Below are 18,400 nucleotides of genomic sequence, written 5' to 3' on the forward strand. Positions count from 1 at the left end.
TCTGGCAGTGGAAGCCATTCCCTGTGTCCTGTCCCTCCATCCCTTGTCCCCAGTCCCTCTCCAGCTCTCCTGGAGCCCCTTTAGGCCCTGGAAGACTGTGAGGCTCCTTGCAACTTCCAGGGGAGCAAGCTGGGATTTGGTGGCTTCCAGATCACCTCCACAGCTTTCTTGGTTTCAAGGCATTCCCAAATACCTGCCCTCACTCACATCCCCACTGGGAATGCAGCACAGAGTTTGTTGGTGTGATCCATGATTTGTTGGGCAAAAAATCCCACCTGGCCTGGAGGCAAAGAGGCTGCAACTGCTCCCAGAGCAGCTGTTGTCATAGGAAATACATTTATTCCAGGGAATTCCATTATTTCCTTCACCTTCAGACCATGTTTTCAGTCATGGGACTGAACATGGTCCTGCTTTTCATCCCACCCAGGTTATTTTCTCCCAGAGAAATTTCTCCAAGGTGAAGTTGAATTTTCCTCCTGGCAGCATTTCAAAAAGCAATGGAACAGCACCAACAGCTTCCAACAGCCATTCAGTGATGAAATATTGCATCATCTTTTCCTAATGTCCCTAATTTTCCCTTGAAAGTGGCACCTCCCAGTCCCTGATCCCAGATGGGGTGGCTCTGCAGGTTCTCTGCTCCCTCTTTGTCCAAAACAAAAGGATTTCACCCCAAATTTGTGTCACCTCCTCCCTGCTCTGGTGGGTTCATGGATGGTTTCTGCCTTGGGAGTTTCATCCTCTGGGGTCAGGGTGACTCCAAAGTGGGGCTGGCTCTCCCCAGCTGGCGACTGGAACAAAAAGATGCCTTTTATTCAGGACCAAAAATGAGCCATCTGGGGAAAATTCCGCAGCATTTCCATCTATTGGGTAGCTCCAGGCCAAAAGCTTTTGGGAAAGTGTGCAAACACATGTCTTGATGGATGAGTCAGAGCCCCCATCCATGTGTCACACCGTGTTCCCAAAGGAAAAGGCGGCGTCTCCATCCTGCTCCGCCGTCCCTTTGCAGCCCCCATTTGCTCAGCTTTTCAGGGCAATTCAATAGCAAAACCTGGGAAATGTATTCCTTGATTTAAATATATTTTTTTTTATTTTTATAATTTGAGCCATGGCATGTTTTCTCTTCCATTTTCCATTCCAATGGGTCTTTCTGTAAAAGCAGAAAGGTGCCGTTTTTGACAGTTGGACAAAATCAGTCTGTGTGCTGCTGCAGCCTCATGAATTAATGTGAGGAACGTGGAGCTCTGCTCATCCTGTTCCTCTTCCAGCTGCACTTGGTCTTGTGTTTTAAGGTCAAAATGTAAATGTATTAAATTGCCCAAGATATAACCCAAGCTCACAGCGTATCCAGGCATCATTTGTTCGTTCCTACAACCCACTTTTATCTGCATCCTTTGAAAGGTGAATCAATATCGGCTTTAAACCAAAGGACAGTAGGGTTAGATGGGATTTGGGGAAGGAATTGCACCCTGGGAGGGTGCCCAGAGCAGCTGTGGCTGCCCCTGGATCCCTGGCAGTGCCCAAGGGCCAGGCTGGACAGGGCTGGGGGCAGCCTGGGACGGTGGAAGGTGTCCCTTCCACCTGGAATGGGATGAGCTTTAAGGGCCCTCCCAACCCAAACCACTCCATGATTCCATGAGAATTTTACAGTTGCAACTGGGAACCTGTTGGATTTCTCCTGCTGGGATTTCTGGGGTGCAGGAAAATCAATGGGCTCAGCTCAGTCTCAGAGGATTTTTGGGAGTACATATCCCATAGCCTGGAGGTAACTTCCAAACACAATTTTCCTGCTTTGAAGCTTCCTGTTGGGCTCTGTTCTGCTGTTCTGTGACAGCACAGGATCAGGATTTTGGGATAGTTTGGGTTGGAAGGGAACTCAAAGCTCATCCCATCCCACCCCCTGCCATGGGCAGAGACATTTTTCACTATCCCAGGGTGCTCCAAGCCCTGTCCAACATTCCTTGGACACTTCCAGGGATCCAGGGGCAGCCACAGCCTCTCCGGGCCCCCTGTGCCAGGGCCTGCCCGCCCTCAGTGTGGAAACTTTTCCTTGTATCTCTAATCCCTGCATCCAAAGACGCTTCCTTGGTTTTGTGCTGGCACTCCTTGTCTGCTCTGTCCTTGGCTGAACATTTTTGGGAAGTCTGGTGTGGGGAAAAGCCTTCTCACCCTGTGGAGGTTTCCCTCCCATCCACATTTCAGGATTTTCCTAAGGGATATGACAGCCCTGAGGGCTGCTGCTTGGGTGTTGTAGGGAATGAGGCAGGGACGAGGACATGTGGGAATGTCCGGGATGCTGGGAATGGTACAGGATATTGGGAAAGTCCAGGAGGTGCCATTGGGGGAGCATCACTCTTCCAGCAGGACTTTCCCAAAGGGACCTGACTCTTCCTTGTGTGTTTATAGGAATAAATTTAAACCAGGCTTTTTGCTTGGAGTGGGGGAAAATCATTCCCAGCTGCCTGAGGAGGGGATTATGGCTATAAACCCAGGATATCAGGATTCCCTCACCCTCCCTGTGCCCATTCCCAGGGCAGGACTTCTTGTGTGTGTGGAAAAGGCCACTTTTCTCCCGGCAGCCCACAAGTGGCCACTCGAGGCCGTTTTTCCCACAAAATCCTTGTGGTTGTTGCAGAAATCTCCATTTCCCTGCACGTCTGGGAGCAGCTGCGTGTCCCTGGGAAGGGGCTTCACCACACCGTGCCACCGGCGCTGCCGGAAGGGGGTTATTTATAGCCGGGTTTATTTTTGCTTTTCCCCATCCCGACGTTTTCCTTCCTGATTGCCTGTGATATTCAGGGATCGTCTCATTAGCAGAAAGAAATTTCCCCATCCAAACAGCACGGCCCACAGGGGGAAAAAACAGAAGGGGAAACTGAGGCAGCAGCTGGCTGAGGGTGGGATAGTTGGGGTTAAAAATCTGAGATTTTCCCTTCATTAATAATTTTTATGGATAAATGGGACCAGCACTGTTTAATACGTTCATCAATGATAAAAACAGTGGAATTGAGACTGGAAAAGAGAAAGCTCCAGGGAGAGCTCAGAGCCCTTCAAGGGCCTGAAGGGGCTCCAGGAGAGCTGGAGAGGGACTGGGGACAAGGGATGGAGGGACAGGACACAGGGAATGGCTCCCAGTGCCAGAGGGCAGGGATGGATGGGACATTGGGAGGGTGAGGGTGGGGAGGGGCTGGGATGGAACTCCCAGAGCAGCTGTGGACACCGCCAGGGATGGAGTGTCCAAAGGCCAGGCTGGATGGGGCTTGGAGCAGCCTGGGACAGTGGGAGGTGTCCCTGCCCATGGCAGAGGTGGCACTGGATGAGCTTTAAGGTCCCTCCAACCCAAACCGTTCCAGAATTCCGGAGCTGTCTCTCAACGTGACAGAAAAGCAGAAATCCAGCATTTTTCAACAGTGGGAGGTGGCGAGTGCAAGGAACGCTTCCATCAGAGCTGCTAATGGGTTTTCTCTTGGGTAATGAGCACTGGGGACAATTAACATCCATCTTAATTAGTCTGGAGCAGGAGCGGGTGCGAGCCTTGGTGCTTTGAGCGCTGCTTAATGGATGGCGGGAAAGGGCGGCGAAGTCCTCGGCTGGCCGGGAATGAAAGGGCTGGAAAAACTCCCTGTTTGTTGGAATAACGAGTTGGTTTTGCTGCTGGGGAGCACAACAAAGCCAGGCCTGGGTAAACCCAGCTCGTTGGGGCTCCTGGTCCAGGCAGAGGTAAAGCCAAGGGGCTTTCCAAGGATAATGTCCTTTCCCAATCCTGATAAAATGGCTCCAGCCACCCATGAAAGCAGAAACTCCCACATTTTAGGATTCTGGGTGCTCCTGCTGAGTTAAAAAAGGGCATTTGGATGCTTATTGGTGCTTCCCAAGGCTCCAGGTGCTCTTTGAGTCTGTAATGGAAGCAGGGGAGCAGCACACTGCATGCAGCTCCTGGTGGTTGGGAATGTTGTTTAGGACAGTCTGGGAGAAGATTTGAGCTGGAGTTTGCCTGGGTTTTGAGCTCACGCTGGTTTGTGAGGGGGATTTGGTGCAGCCTTTCCAAGATTCCCTGTGGTTTTTGTTAAAAGCTCCAACGTGGCTCTCGGAGCTTGTGCAGGAGTCTGGGATTTGCTCCCTGGGATGCTCCGGGCTGGGTTTTGGCCAGGGTGACTTCAACTTTCCAGGGTGCCACTGGTGATGCCACCAGGGCTGTGTGGCTGTGATTTATGTCCCTGCTGCGAAGACCAAGGAGAACACTGAGGAACATTAGGAATTAACCTGACCTTGTCAGAACTGTGCAAAGAGAATTAATTTGTCCAAAGTGCCTTTGGAGCAGAGGAACTCGGAAAGTTTCTGCTGGAGAGGGAACCTCTCCTAAACCCTTCCCTGGAGCTGCTGGTGGCGGGGGAGGATGGAGATAAACCCAGTCCCTGTCCTTACATGAGATGTTGAAGATGAAATGAAAGTTTGCTCTTTTTTCTCTGTGGAAAACAGGTTTTAATGACAGGAACACATTCCTTGGCACTAATTAATAGGGAAGGCATGAGGGCAAGGGATGGGGAGAATATCCACGGCACTTCAGCTGTTTATTCATGGATAACTTCAGTGCCTGGACCAAATACTGGGGTTTACTTTGATTTTATAATAGATTTCCGTGCTGGATTTTGCCAATATTGAATGTTTGGCTCTGCTGCTGGGAGGAACAAGCCCTTCACAAGGGATGCTCTCCCACCCCTGGATCTTGTTCCCGCTGGGCACAGAAGAGCTCTGGACAGAGCTCGGCTTTCGCCTCTCCCCGTGCCAGATCTCCTGACATTTACAGGCACAGCCCAGCTGGGAAGGATTTGGGGCTTGTAAATCTTAATGCTCAGGAAGCTGGGGATATTTAACCTGATTTGAAGGATGGGAGGAAAGGGGAAGGGTGGAAGCCATGGCACTTAAATGGAGCAGATTGGGGGGTCTGGTTTTTCCCTGGGGATGCTCTGTGGTTCTTGCAACTAGTGCCCTGTTCCCTCCAGGGCATCCAAATTGTCCTTTGAGCTTTAACGAGGCACAAATTGAAGGAACAACAAGGTCAGGCGGGATGGAGCCCTGGGCAGCCTGAGTGGCATCACTGCCCACGGCAAGGGTTGGAATTGAGAGGATCTTTAAAGTCTCTTCCTACCCAAACCATTGCAGGATTCTATGAAATTGGATTTTCCTCCTCCATGGACTTAAAATGAATCCTCCCAGCCTTCCTTCCTGTGCTGGCAATTGAAGGAGAAGCTCTAATTCCTGTTCAGTTGGGGAAACTGAGGCACAGAGATGCCACCTTGTTTTCCTCCATGCCAGGCTGGAGCCATGCACTGACAGGACACAGGGAATGACTTCCCACGGACAGAGGGGCAGGGTTAGATGGGATTTTGGGAAGAGATTCTTTCCTGTGAGGCTTTGGTAGAGGCTGCCCCATCCCTGGGAAGGTTCCAGGCCAGGTTGGATGGGGCTGGGAGCAGCCTGGGATAGTGGAAGGTGTTCCTGCCTGTGGCAGGGGGTGGGATGAGATCATCTTTAAGGTCCCTTCCCACTCAAACCATTCCGTGCTTCTCTGGTCCTGGAGCATTTCCAAAGTGCCTTTCAGGTCCTGCCCTTCTCTCCCGCTCCTGGGTGTATTTTGGGAGGGGAAGCCGTGGATTCCTGCCTCCCCTAACCCCATCCACGTTCACACACCCGCTTTGGGAGCCAGACCCTTCTCCTCTGCCTCTGTTGTTTTCCCATTTCCGACTTTTCTGCCGCATTCCCTTCCCTGGCAGTTAATGGAGCTCGTAGATCATATAATAAATAGGGATCGACTTCATGCCAGGCGCTGGATCAGAATGGATTGACCCGTGGGAATACACTCCTCCCAATCGATGCCAGGCCATCAGGCCGGATAAATCTTGATAACAGCTGACAACAGCAAAGTCAATATGTGAATTAATATATACATTAAACCTGGATATATCTTCCACCGGCAGGCAGCAGCCTGGGGACGGGCCTGGAATATCCCGAGCCAAGAGGATGGCTGGGAATGGGGAGAAGCAGCAGCTTGATCCTCCGTGTTTGATGTGGAAACATCAGTGCTGGCTGAGCTTTTCTTACCCACTGGAGCATCAAATCCCCGCCGGTGGCTGCTCCAACGTGGAGGATGCTCCGGGGGGAAAGTTTTCCTTTGTGTTTTAAGGGTGTTTCCAAATGCCAGGGAAGTATTTCTGGTTTGGTCCTGATTTCTCCAGGAAAGTGCTTAACACAGCGGGATTCACTGTGCTGGAGAGGAAGGGATTTAAGGAAATGCCTTTGATTAAGCGCCCCGCTGAGAGATGCTCCCAAAAAGTCCTTCCGCTCGTGTCAGCTCTTCCCATCCCTGTTGAGTGACATCCCAGCATCGTTCCTCATTTTTTCTGAGCGTCCTCAGTGCCTGGGATCCTCTTTGGGACAGAGCAAGGCCGCCTCTGGGGTATCCATGTGCTGGCTCCTTGCCTAGCCAAAGAAACAGATCATTCCTGTGACAGCAGCATTAACTTTTTATTAATAATAATAATTTTTACTTTTCCAAAGTGGAGCCAGGTTCCAGGGAAGCAGCCGTCTCAATCAAAACTTTCTTTCCTTTCTCCAAAAGGGTTTTTCAAATAATTTCTTTTCTTTCCTGAAGTTCAAAAGAGCCAGAGGAGCAGGGTGCAGAGAATACATCGGAGACAAGGAGGTCGAGGCGCTTCCACTCATCCCTCCCAACCCTCCCTCTCGGAGCCGATTCCGAGCGTGTCCTTTCCAAAGGCAGCAAGTGGCACCTGGAGCGTGGTGTTTTTTCGGATGACTTGTTTGCAAGCCTGGCTTTAGCTAAGCCCCAGGGGCTGCTTTGCATTCACCTGGCTCCGAGCTCTTCTCCCCGCAGCTGGAGAAGAGCTCGTCTCCTCTATTTCCTCCAAATAAAAATGCATGGAGTTGGCTTTTTCCAAAGAACTTGTTTTTTTCCGAGGCGACGATGGAGTTGGAGCTACTTTTCGGGGAGGCAGATCCCCCTCCTCCCCCTCCTGTTCCTCCTCCTCCTGCAGCCCTTGTGGTTTGGCTGTAGTTATCTCGCGTGCCAGCTGCCGGCAGGAAGATTTTGCTGCCTAAGTAATATCCATCCAAAGCCGGTGCTTCCATCGGCTGGAGGTAGCGGGATGAGGGGAGCGTTGGCTCTCCAGGGCTTTTCTCTTTCCTCCTGCTGGTTTGGCTCTGCAGAGGCTCCTCCATGAGGAGCAGGAGGGTCTCTCCCACCTCTGGGCTGGGGACGTGGGCTCTGCTTGAAATGGCAGGAATTGAATTCCCTGGTTTCCCGTTGGGGCTGCTTTGGGTTCGGTTGGAATGGGGTTGGATGGGATGAGGATTCCCAGCCTGGGACCTGCTGGATGCTGGTGCTCAGGTCACGCCTTTTCTGGCACCGAGTTTTGGCTGCTGCTTCCAGAGAAGCACTGAATTGTTTAGATTGGAAAAGATCCCTAAGATCATCAATTCCAACCATTCCCTCAGCGCTGCCAAGGCCACCACTGATCCGCATCCCCAAGTGCCACAAGAGCTGTTAAATCCTCCAGGGATGGGGACTGCAGGGATGTCCCAGGGCTTGGCAACCCTTTTAGTGAAGAAATTTTCCCTCATATCCTAATTTTTCCTCTCTGATCATGGTTGTGGAGTCTGGTTGTAAAGGACTGAGGAATTTCAGGCTGGATGCTGCCACAGCTCACTCTGGCATTGGCAGGGAATCAAGGGGGCGAAATTCCTTATCCATTTAGAGGAAAACAAAACCTCGGGATAAAAATGATCCCAAAGCTCTCCCTTTGCTGCTCTTACAGTGCTGTTCAATTTGCCTTTGTGTGAAGCACCTCAGGAGCTGTTGAGTTCCAAAAGCACTGTTGCCAGATGCTGGGAAAAGAGGAAAAACAAGCCAATATATGGGAGCAGCTGGAAAACTTCCTAAATACATCAGGAATGTGCTGGAATGTGCAGGGCTCCTTCTTTCCTTCTTTCCCTCTCTGGTCCTGCTCAAATGAAATCAAATAAGTCCTGGCTCAGTGGTTCCTGTTGCTGTTTCTTTCTTAACATTCCCCAAAGGGTCCTTTTTCCATGAAAACCTCGAAGTGGGTAAACTGCTGGGGAATGTGGGAGCATCCAAGCATTCTTTGCCGTGTCTTTCTTGCAGCACAGATGTAACCTGGGAGCAGAGGTATTTTTACACGAAAGCATTTTTTATTAATTCCCCACCTCGCTCTCTCCTCCAGTGTCTCCCCTGGGTCTGTAGTGCTGGCTGTCTCCATGGTATCCAAGCTGCTTCCCTATAAATCCATATCCCAGCAAGGAATGGACTTCCCGGGCTCTGGTGTTTATCACCTCTTTAATTGAATGGCGTTTGTGCGGATGGGAAGAGGGAAGGGAAGCACAAAGTTCCTGGAGTGATGGAATGTGCCCCACAACTGCCAGGCCGTCGGCTCGGCACGATCCCTGCTCCGAGCACGAGCCAGGATGGAGTCTCCATCAGGGCAGAGGTGTTGGCCATCAGTGTAGTGTTATGGCCACCAACACAGAGGTGGTGGCCCTCAATGTAGAGGTGATGACCATCAGTGTAGAGGTGGTGGCCATCAATGTGGAGGTGATGACCACTGATGTCGAGCTGATGGCCATGAATGTAGAGGTGATGGTCACCAGGATAGAGGTGTTGGCCACCAATGTAGAGGTGATGGCCACCAGTGTAGAGACAATGACTGTAAGTCATTGATGGTGGCTATCAATGTAAAGGTGATGCCCATCAGTGTAGAGGTGATTGCCAACTGTATAGAGGTGGTGGCCATCAATGTAAAAGTGATGGCCATCAGCGTAGAGTTGATGCCCATCAGTGTAGAGGTGATGGTCACCAGGATAGAGTGGTGGCCACCAATGTAGAGGTATTGGCCACCAGTGTAGAGACAATGACCATCAGTACTGAGGTGGTGGCCATCAATGTAAAGGTGATGCCCATCAGTGTAGAGAGGACTGCCACCTGTATAGAGGTGGTGGCCATCAAGGTAGAGGTGATGACCACTGATGTAGAGCTGATAGCCATGAATGTAGAGGTGATGGCCACCAATGTAGAGGTGTTGACCACCAGTGTAGAGACAACGACCATCAGTACAGAGGTGGTAGCTATCAATGTAAAGGTGATGACCATCAGTGTAGAGGTGTTGGCCATCAGTGTGGAGGTGATGGCCACCAGTGTAGAGACAATGACTGTAAGTATAGAGGTGGTGGCCATCAATGCAGAGGTGATGACCACTGATGTAGAGGTGATGGCCACCAATGTAGAGGTGGTGGCCACCATTGTAGAGGTGATGGCCACCAGTGTAGAGACAATGACTGTAAGTATAGAGGTGGTGGCCACCAATGTAGAGGTGATGGCCATGAATGTAGAGGTGATGGTCACCAGGATAGAAGTGGTGGCCACCAGTGTAGAGATGTTTGCCACCAGTGTAGAGACAACGACCATCAGTACAGAGGTGGTGGCCATCAATGTAAAGGTGATGACCATCAGTGTAGAGGTGTTGGCCATCAGTGTGGAGGTGATGGCCACCAGTGTAGAGACAATGACTGTAAGTATAGAGGTGGTGGCCATCAATGCAGAGGTGATGACCACTGATGTAGAGGTGATGGCCACCAATGTAGAGGTGGTGGCCACCATTGTAGAGGTGATGGCCACCAGTGTAGAGACAATGACTGTAAGTATAGAGGTGGTGGCCACCAATGTAGAGGTGATGGCCATGAATGTAGAGGTGATGGTCACCAGGATAGAAGTGGTGGCCACCAGTGTAGAGATGTTTGCCACCAGTGTAGAGACAACGACCATCAGTACAGAGGTGGTGGCCATCAATGTAAAGGTGATGCCCATCAGTGTAGAGGTGATTGCCACCTGTATAGAGGTGGTGGCCATCAAGGTAGAGGTGTTGGCTACCAGTGTAGGAGTAATGGCCGTCAATGTAGAGACAATGACCACCAAGGTGGATGTGTTGGCCACCAGTGCAGAGCTGATGACCATCAATATTGCAGAGAGGGGTAAAAAACCCCAAGGGATGGAAGACGGATGAGATGTTTTCCCATGGAACAGCAAAAACACCCAGAGGCAGTGCTCCAGCTCTTCCTCCCTCATCCCAAATTGTTCCTCTGCGAGCTGCCTTGGCTTTGCTCCCGCTGCTGATGTCTCCAGCCTACGTTGGGAATGCAGAGTGTTTATAAAGCAATTTGGGATTTGGCTTGCTTGGCTGAACACTTCAAAAACTCATTTTGAATTGAGAGCGGCATCTGCAGCAGGATGGGGCTGAGCCTGTCCTGATGCTGGGAAAGGCACTGGGATGTGGATGTGCCATGGGATGAGGTGCACTCCTGAGGACTCCCAGAAGGATCTCTGCATCTCTGTCCCAGCCACCCCCCAGCTCTGGATGGCGTTTGGTCACCTTGTGGCACTGGGGCACGTGTCATCAACTCGCTCTGCCGCCAGCTGGGATGGAGAAGTTTGGGAGAAGACAAGAATTCCGTATGAATTTTCACTTCAGCGCTGAATAACCCAGGATCCATCTGAAGATGCAAATTATCTGCCTTGTTTTTGGTGTCGAGCGGAGGCATTTTGTGGCCTTGTCATCCACAGCCGTGTCCCTCAAAGCCAGGCTCAGCGGGGACCTCTCCAAGTGGAAAGGCAGAAGACTCTGAGCGTGCCCCGGGCGCTGCTCTTTGTCCTGCCCGAATGGGGAGCGATTGAGGAACGAGGAGAAGCGGAATTGTGGAGCTGTGCCATGAAAAGGTTCTGCAGGTGGTGGCTGAATGGGCTCAGGTGCTGCATAAAAGGTATCAACCGGGCTTTATCTCCGTGTTGGCAGCTCCTTACCCAGCAAGAAAAGTCGGATGTGCCGGTGCGGCGGGCGCTCGGTGAATTCATTCGGAGCCGTTATTCATCGAGGGGAGGGGAGAAGCACCTGGGCTGCTTCGGTGGCTCTGCCAGGGTCTGAGGAGCAGAGGTGACAGGGACATGTCCTGGTGCCACCAGCCCAGGTCTGACTGTTCTCCTGCAGTGGCTCCATCCGCTGGGAAGGATTTGGGAATGCTGTAAATGAAGTGGAAAGATGGGGATCTCACCAGCGAAGGGATGCAAGCGCCGCTCTCGGGGTTATCTCAGCAGTTCAGAGAGGCAGAAATGTGAGGGTTTTCCTCTAAACAACCTTTTCCCAGGAAAACATCTGATCTTAACTCACTGTAGGGCTGGAATCCAGCCCCACTCCAGCGCCAATCCACCCGTTGCATTTCCAGTGTCAATGTGTGACCAATTCAGATCACAGGCAACTGGCTGTAGGAAGGTTTTCTCTGGGAGAGAATGTGTTTTCCAGGGGTTGGGAAGGGCTGGGGGAACTCCTGTGTGTGCAGGCAGGTCATGGAGGTGGCAAAAGGCTGTTGTGGGGCAGAGCTTACAGCTCGGTGGGTTTATGTAGCAAATTAGTGTGGAAAAACACAGGTGGTGGAAGGACAATTCATGTCCCTCGTTGTTCTGCACACTTTGATTCATTCCGGTTACAGAAACCCAGGGATTTTATCACTGATTTCCAAGTGCTCGGATCCTCATCTCCAGCAAATTCTTATTTGACTGCAGTCCAAGTGTTGCAGGAGATGGGAAGATGGTTCAGAGGGAGCGCAGCTGCCTCGGGGCTAAATCCAGCTGGGATGCTCAGGGAGGTGCTGGGACACCTGAGCGAGTAGAACCATCCCTGAGGAGGCACTCGGGGATGTGTGCCCAGGCCCCCACTGCAGCTCACTCGGTGCAGCAGGACAATTCCTAACGCTCCCAGTGAGGAAATATTTGGAAGGGTACTTTGTTGTCTTTCCAAAGCCCGTGTGATGTGGGGATTGATCCCATTCCTGTGTCACTGCTTGTCCTGAAAATTCGGCTCTCTGCCCGTGGAGTGCTGTGGAGCTTCTGCCTTAGGAGCAGGAGGATCCTTTGTGTCCGTGAGCTTCTGGAGTTTGGGGTTTTTCTGGGTTTCATGGACTCATGGAATGGTTTGGATGGGAAGGGACCTTAGAGCCCATCCCATTCCATTCCATCCCACTGCCATGGGCAGGGACACTTTTGTTATCCCAGGTTGCTCCAAGCCCCATCCAAGTGTCCCTGCCCATGGCAGAGGCCTGGAATTATCTGGTCCTTGAAGTCCATTCCCACCCAAACCACTCTGTGATTCTCTTCTATGATTCTGTGATCATTTTCACCCAAAAAGGACAAAACCTCTCCCAGGGGATGAATCCAAACCAGAACATGCTGGAATTCCCAGGGCAGGAGGAACTGGGCGTGGGGAAAGCAGTGGAGCTGAGCTGGGGGAGAGCAGCAGAAGGAAACCCCAGAACTTTTAATTTGTTAACCAGAACAGAATCAAATCAACACATGCAGTCACCAAACCTCTTTACCAAGCTGTGTGTTGGGGTGTTTTATTTTCCAGGCACAGGTATCCAGTCTCATCTTTCCAAAGTTGCCTGGAATGAGCGTGGGCGGATAGTGAAAAGCAAAAAAAAAAAAGCTCTTTTTTGTGGGCGGGAGTCGAGGCAGCAGCCACCCACGTCCTCCATTATGATATTCAAATGTCAATATATTTTTAATTGGTTTATATCCATCCCCCCCTGCTCCATCCAGCTGCCTTTGGTAATTAAGGCTCTGTAAATAGATTTTACTGTAATTGGTACGAGAAGGAAAATTGGAGGACATTGTACAGTGCTTGGGGTTGGGTTGGGGGATTTTTTCCCCTCCCTGTTTTATCTCTGTTGGCTCATTTTACATCTGTGAGCTTTGTATCCCGAGGGAGGAGGGAGCCACAGCCAGTTCTGCACAAAAACTCGGAGGCAGGAGGACCAGGTGGTTTGCTCCGGGCTGGGACAGAGGGAAAAGCCAGGGGCCAGGCCAGGCTGTCCCTTGTGGTGCCACCAGGACACTCCAGGAGCACTGAGAGCTCCTTCCCAGTGCCAAACTGGGAAGAGTCCCCAGTTCCCTGCGGAATCTTCACCCCGCCTCGAGCCAGGAGGCCAAAATCTGGCCAAAATCCTGTGATTGTTTACAGTTCCCTGCTTTATAAACTGGGGCCGTTTCTCCAGGAGGGTTTGTAACTTCTCTTTCCCTTTTCCTGTCCTTCCAGCCTGTGTAAAGGACGGACTCTCTACTCCGTGGTGAGGGACGCCAAAATCGTCCTGGATGTCAACAAGACGAGGCAGATAGCACAAGAAATTGTGAAGGTATGGTCTGGTGGGGTCTGGATCCAGCAAAAAACCCAGCCAAGAGTCCAGTCCAGTCGTTCTGGGGAGCAGGAGAGGAGCAGCCAAGGATTCTGAGCAGGATAGCTCTGCTTGGCTTTAAAATCCGAGGATTCTGGGCAGGACAGACCTCCTTGGTTTTAAAATCCAGGTGTCTGAATTGGGGTGGCACCAAAGCTTCCATGGGGTCCCCGTGCTTGGGGCTCATCCCGGCCGCTGCTCCTCTTCCCTGCTGGAATTTCAGGTGTTTAAATCCAGCATTGCTGCTGTGGGGGAGTTCCTGGTGGGATATTCCTCTCCTCTTGGAAAAAAAAAAAAAGTAATAATCATGGAATACAAGAATGGTTTGTGTTGGAAGGGAGCTTAAAACTGATTCCATTCCTCCCCTTACCATGGGTAGGGACATCATCCACTATCCCAGGCTGCTCCAAGCCCTGTCCAGCCTGGCCTTGGGCACTTCCAGCATTCCCAGTATTCCCATAAAACATTCCCAGGGCCGAGGCTCCTGGAGAAATCCGTGCCATGGTGCCACAAGGCCAAGCTCACATACATTTTCCGGAGCTAAAAGCATTTCTCCTGTCCCAGGGATGACTCTGAGTGCATCTTCCACACTTCAGACGTGTCCCTATAAACAATCCCCAGCAGGATTGTTGGGTGGAGTGGCTGGGAATTCGGGTCCTGAGCCCTCACAGCTTCCCATGGGATGTCAGCAGCAGCACTGAGGTGTTGAGCTGTCTGCCAGACTGGGATTGTGCTGTGATTCCAAACATATTTATCACCAGAAATGTTTGGCACATGCCCTGCCGTGGGAGCTGTGGTGGTGCCCCCGTGCCCTGCTCAAGGTCAGCCAACACTTCCACCCTGGAGCCCAAACTGGAGCTGATCCCACATTTAACTGAGGGAAAACAACAGAAAATCAGGTTTTCTGGCAGACCTTAGCCCCTCCTTAAATACTGAAACCCAGGTTAAAAGCAGAATATGTTCAGCAATACTTCCTGGGCGGTGCCTTTTCCCTGGATGGTCCTTATTAAATTGCCTATTTTGTGTTTATTTAGACCCAGTTTTAACTTTAAAATTTAAATTCCTTCAGTCCCCCTGGACTCTCCACAGCCTGAACCTTTGGCTACCTTGGAGCCCTGGCCTGAGCTGGGGGTGCCTGAGGCAGCCCAGAGCCTCTTCCATCCTAATTCCCACTTCTGATCCACGTTTTCCACCTTTTAGACACGGATTTTTCCCGCTGAGCAAACACTTGAAGCATCACTGTCTAGCCTTGTATTTTTCCCCCTTTTTGTGCTCAGGGCTTTTTCCTTCCAGATGTTCCCAGCGGGAATAACAGCTCCGTTCAGCCCCTTTCCCTGCGTGGGTTCCTTGCTCCGTGTGGGTTTCGAGGATGAGGCTGAGATCCTCGTTTTCTGCAGCTGGAGCCTGTTAGGAACAGGTTGGAAACTTCCAAGTCTGTGGTGTTGAGAGGCAGAGGGACTTTGTAGCCGCTGCAAATCCCTGGAGGAATTAGCAGAGCTCCAAAGGCTCTCCCTGAGCACCAAAGGGAATTCCTGGATTGTGGAATTGTGGAATTCCTGCCACAATTGGCACAGTTCCCAACCGCGTGGCCCGTTCCTGCTGAGGAGCAGCTTCCCAGCCTCCCCATCTTTGCCCACCAATCTCCAGCAGATGTTCTGGGGCATTGGGAAGTGGTGGGTGTCGGGAAGGGAGATCCCAACACCTTGGCTGGGGTGGGCTTGGAGCTGCATTGTCCGGAGGCTTTGGATTTGCTGCGCAGTCACAGCAGCTGTTGGGTTTTATCCTTTGAGTGCTGGAATGTGACGGGAGAGCTGCTCAGCTCCTTGGATTAGTGGGTGCAAGATCCTGGGGAGGGGGAGGAGGATTGATCCCGGCAGCGGTGCCGGCAGAGGGAGCCGGCCTTTCACACAGCCGAGCAAATGAAGGCATTCCTGGGCCCCGAGTGTTTCCTCAGGGATCGTCCCAGGGGCTGAGGTGGCAGGGCTGGAATTTGCAGTGGGATCCGCACGGAGCCAGGTGAGGGGTTGGGGTTTGCCCGGAGAAATTCCTTCAGCAAAGGCCGGGCTGTGTTTGATGATTCCAGGGAGATGAGCTCTCCGCTGGATGTGGGAGCAGGTGGGAGCCAGGTCCTGATGTTGCTCTGGGGTCCCGTCACCCTCGAACAATGGGAAGGGGCTGCAGAGCATTCCTGTGGCACTGGGGCTCATCCATGGATGCTCGGGGCCCTGCAGTGCACCTGGGCAGGGAAACATTGGGATGCTGCTCCTTGCTCCACCCCGGCACTTTCTGGAGGTGACAGTGACATTTGAAAGCCGATTTCTAAACCTCATCATTATTTCATGTGCTGGGAACTGGAGACCCCTAGTTAATCCCAGTGCCTGGAATGGTCCTGGCATCCAGCCCCAAGTCCTTTTCTTCCTTCAGCATCCCTGGGCAGAAGCTCTGTAGGATTTTTCTCCCCACGGGGAGCAGTGAAACTCCCGTATCTTGCTGGGTTGGGGTGTTTTTCTGTTTGTTTTCCCACTTTTTCCAGATGGTGGAATTTGGATTGAGCTTCTGGCTCCACATCAGCCGCCAGCTTAAAAATAAATTCTTCTCGCACAGCCTGCGTGGTTAATGATGATAGATGAAAAGATGAGACTCGGGATGGATGGATGGATCCCCATGGAATTCCAGTTAATAAATCCCCCTTTTCCAGTGCCAGACAACCAATATTCCCTCTTAAGCAACAGTTTGCTGGCCTGTTGGGCATTGATCCTTCAGCAGCATCCTGCAGATCAAGTTTTCCCCGAGTCTGCTTAGGAAAGTGAAAAGTGGGACAGCATGAAAATCCCTGCTGAAGTTGGGATAAATGTGTTTTATCCCCCTCCCCATTCCCAGAATTATCCCGCGGAGCTGAACATCCGCCACGCGGAGCTGCCGGCAGTCTGCTTGATTTGCCGAGGCTAAACAGGAGAGTTTGGATTTCCCACCCATGGCCTTTTTGTGCCTCATTAGCAGTAATTTTAATTAACCGCCGAGCAGTTTTTCCTGGGGGGAAGGAATGAAGGCAGGACTCCTGCGAGGAGCCCGTTTCCAGGCGGATGGGGCCGTCGGAAGCGCCGATGGCTCCGCCAGGGCTGTGGGGAGCAGTGACTTATTACCCTCCTCTGCCAGCCCCCAAAAAAACGGAGGCGAAAACATCATCACCATCCATTTCCCAGCGGAGGATTCCGGAGGAGCGGCCGCCGGGTGGGCTTGCCGCTCATTTTTCCTGTGGAATCGATTAATCAGGAAGATGAGTGGGCGCCGTGGCAGCTGGGACACCCACTCCACAATCCCATCTCCCTCCAGGAGCCCATCCCCTCCAGACACTTCCCCGTCCCACAGGGCCCTTTGGGGAGGTGGTCCAGCTTGGATGTGCCCTGCTGGCTCGTGGATCCCATGGGAACGGCGCCGCTCCGGCGTTATCCCGCCCGTTTGTGCCACCTGTGTGACCTCGGGGTGTTTTCCTCTCTCTGTTCCATCCCAGGGAATGGGATATCTGCATGCCAAGGGCATCCTCCACAAGGACCTCAAGTCCAAGAATGTCTTCTACGACAACGGGAAGGTGGTGATCACCGACTTCGGGCTCTTCAGCATCTCCGGGGTTCTCCAAGCGGGCAGGTAGGAGGACATGGACGCACTGGAGCTCCTCCCCGTGCCCTAAAGCTGGGAATGTGGGGAAAGATCCCAAAAAAACCCTCTCCAAGTGATTCTTTGTGTCCCCAGCCTCAGCAGGCAGGAGTTTAAGGGGCCTTTGAGTGCCGTGGGGCTGCTCTGTTCAAAGGGAGTTGGGTTTGATCCGCAGGAAGGAACACGATGCCGCGTGTGAGCCTCCGGAGTTTTGGTTCAGAGAGGCAGATTGTGCCCCTTGCACCAACCTCTTCCCATGGGATGCATCATTTCCATGGCCAAACCACCCTGCAGCCAGCCAGGAGATGCTCCTGTGGCAGCAGGGCTGGCTCGTTCCTTGGCTTTTCCCTTTCCATCGTTATAATTCCCTGGCATCTGCTTCATCTCCTGCCTGGATTGAGCGATGCCATCCCTGTGCTGTCCCCGCTCCTGTGACATTTTGGGAGTCACACACATCTGGCCGTGGTGTCTGTGCTGGGCATGGAGCAAGACATGGAAAACGAGAGCCAAGCTTGGGACTTTCACAGCATTGTGACATTTTGGGGTTTCGGAGGGTTTAAATCGGAAGGTTTTGGTAAATGTTCCTTATTAAATTTCTTTTCCCGGTAGTTTGGGAGGTTTTCCAGTTGTAGGAATGGCAGGGAAAAGAGTTCCAGCAGCTGTGGAAAGGAGGAAAAGCAAATCTGGGGTGGAAAAAAGAAGTGGGGAAGGAAGAGCAGATATTATATTTTCCATGTTTTTTCAAGTGGGGAATAAGAAGATTGCTGACTTTTCCCACCTTCCCCCCTAAATCCTTCATGTTGGATTTCCCTCTAAGCCCTTTGTGCAGGGAGCAGCACAGCCCAAGCCTGGGCAGTTTTCTCCTGGTCCTTCCATCTCCATGGCAGAGATGCTCAGGAGATAACAAGCACTTTGGAAATGATGGATTTTTCCCCCAATTTCCCAGTGATGATTTCAAAGGATTAGAGGAAACGGCAGCGGCCGCCTCTCTCCATCCCACACCATGCACTCCCAGATTTTCCACTCTGCCTGGATGAATATCAATGGATTTCAGCACAAACTTGGCCAAAAACTTTGCAAAGCCAGGAAATCAGGATCTCCCGCTGTGGCAAATCGGGATTTGCCTCTGGTTTGGCTGCTGGGTGGGGGGTTTGGGATTCAGGGCCTGCCAGGAGGAAGGCACAGCTCCTTCCAGCTGGGAATGAGGATTTGGGCAAAACAACCCACGTTTGGTCAGGAATCTTCGCTGTGAAGGTCAGGGATGCTCCAGAGATGGAATCAGAAATGGGGGGATGGGGTTTCTGATGAGGTGGTCGATATGTGGCCACCTCTGCCCAAGATTGGGATGTCCCTTGTGGGGTCAGAACCCAGGAGATGTCTCAGGAGAGGAAGGACGGCCAGGAAAGCAAGGCTGGATGGAAATGAGCAGGGTTTTGCTGGAAAA

At 51.9% G+C, this 18,400-nt stretch overlaps 1 protein-coding gene across 4 annotated transcripts in view; it reads left to right on the plus strand.

The window, feature by feature from the left end:
- Window positions 1–18,400, plus strand: part of KSR2 (kinase suppressor of ras 2) — an 85,781-nt gene that overhangs the window by 54,491 nt on the left and 12,890 nt on the right. For all 4 annotated transcript variants that reach the window (XM_077787116.2, XM_077787119.2, XM_077787118.2 and 1 more), the window contains 2 exons: window positions 13,167–13,263; window positions 16,814–16,947. In XM_077787116.2, the coding sequence (XP_077643242.2) occupies window positions 13,167–13,263; window positions 16,814–16,947 (231 nt within the window). The remainder of the gene's footprint in view (window positions 1–13,166; window positions 13,264–16,813; window positions 16,948–18,400) is intronic.

Source organism: Lonchura striata, chromosome 15 (assembly GCF_050655825.1).
Source record: "Lonchura striata isolate lonStrDom1 chromosome 15, ASM5065582v1, whole genome shotgun sequence".
Lineage (NCBI taxonomy): Eukaryota > Metazoa > Chordata > Aves > Passeriformes > Estrildidae > Lonchura > Lonchura striata.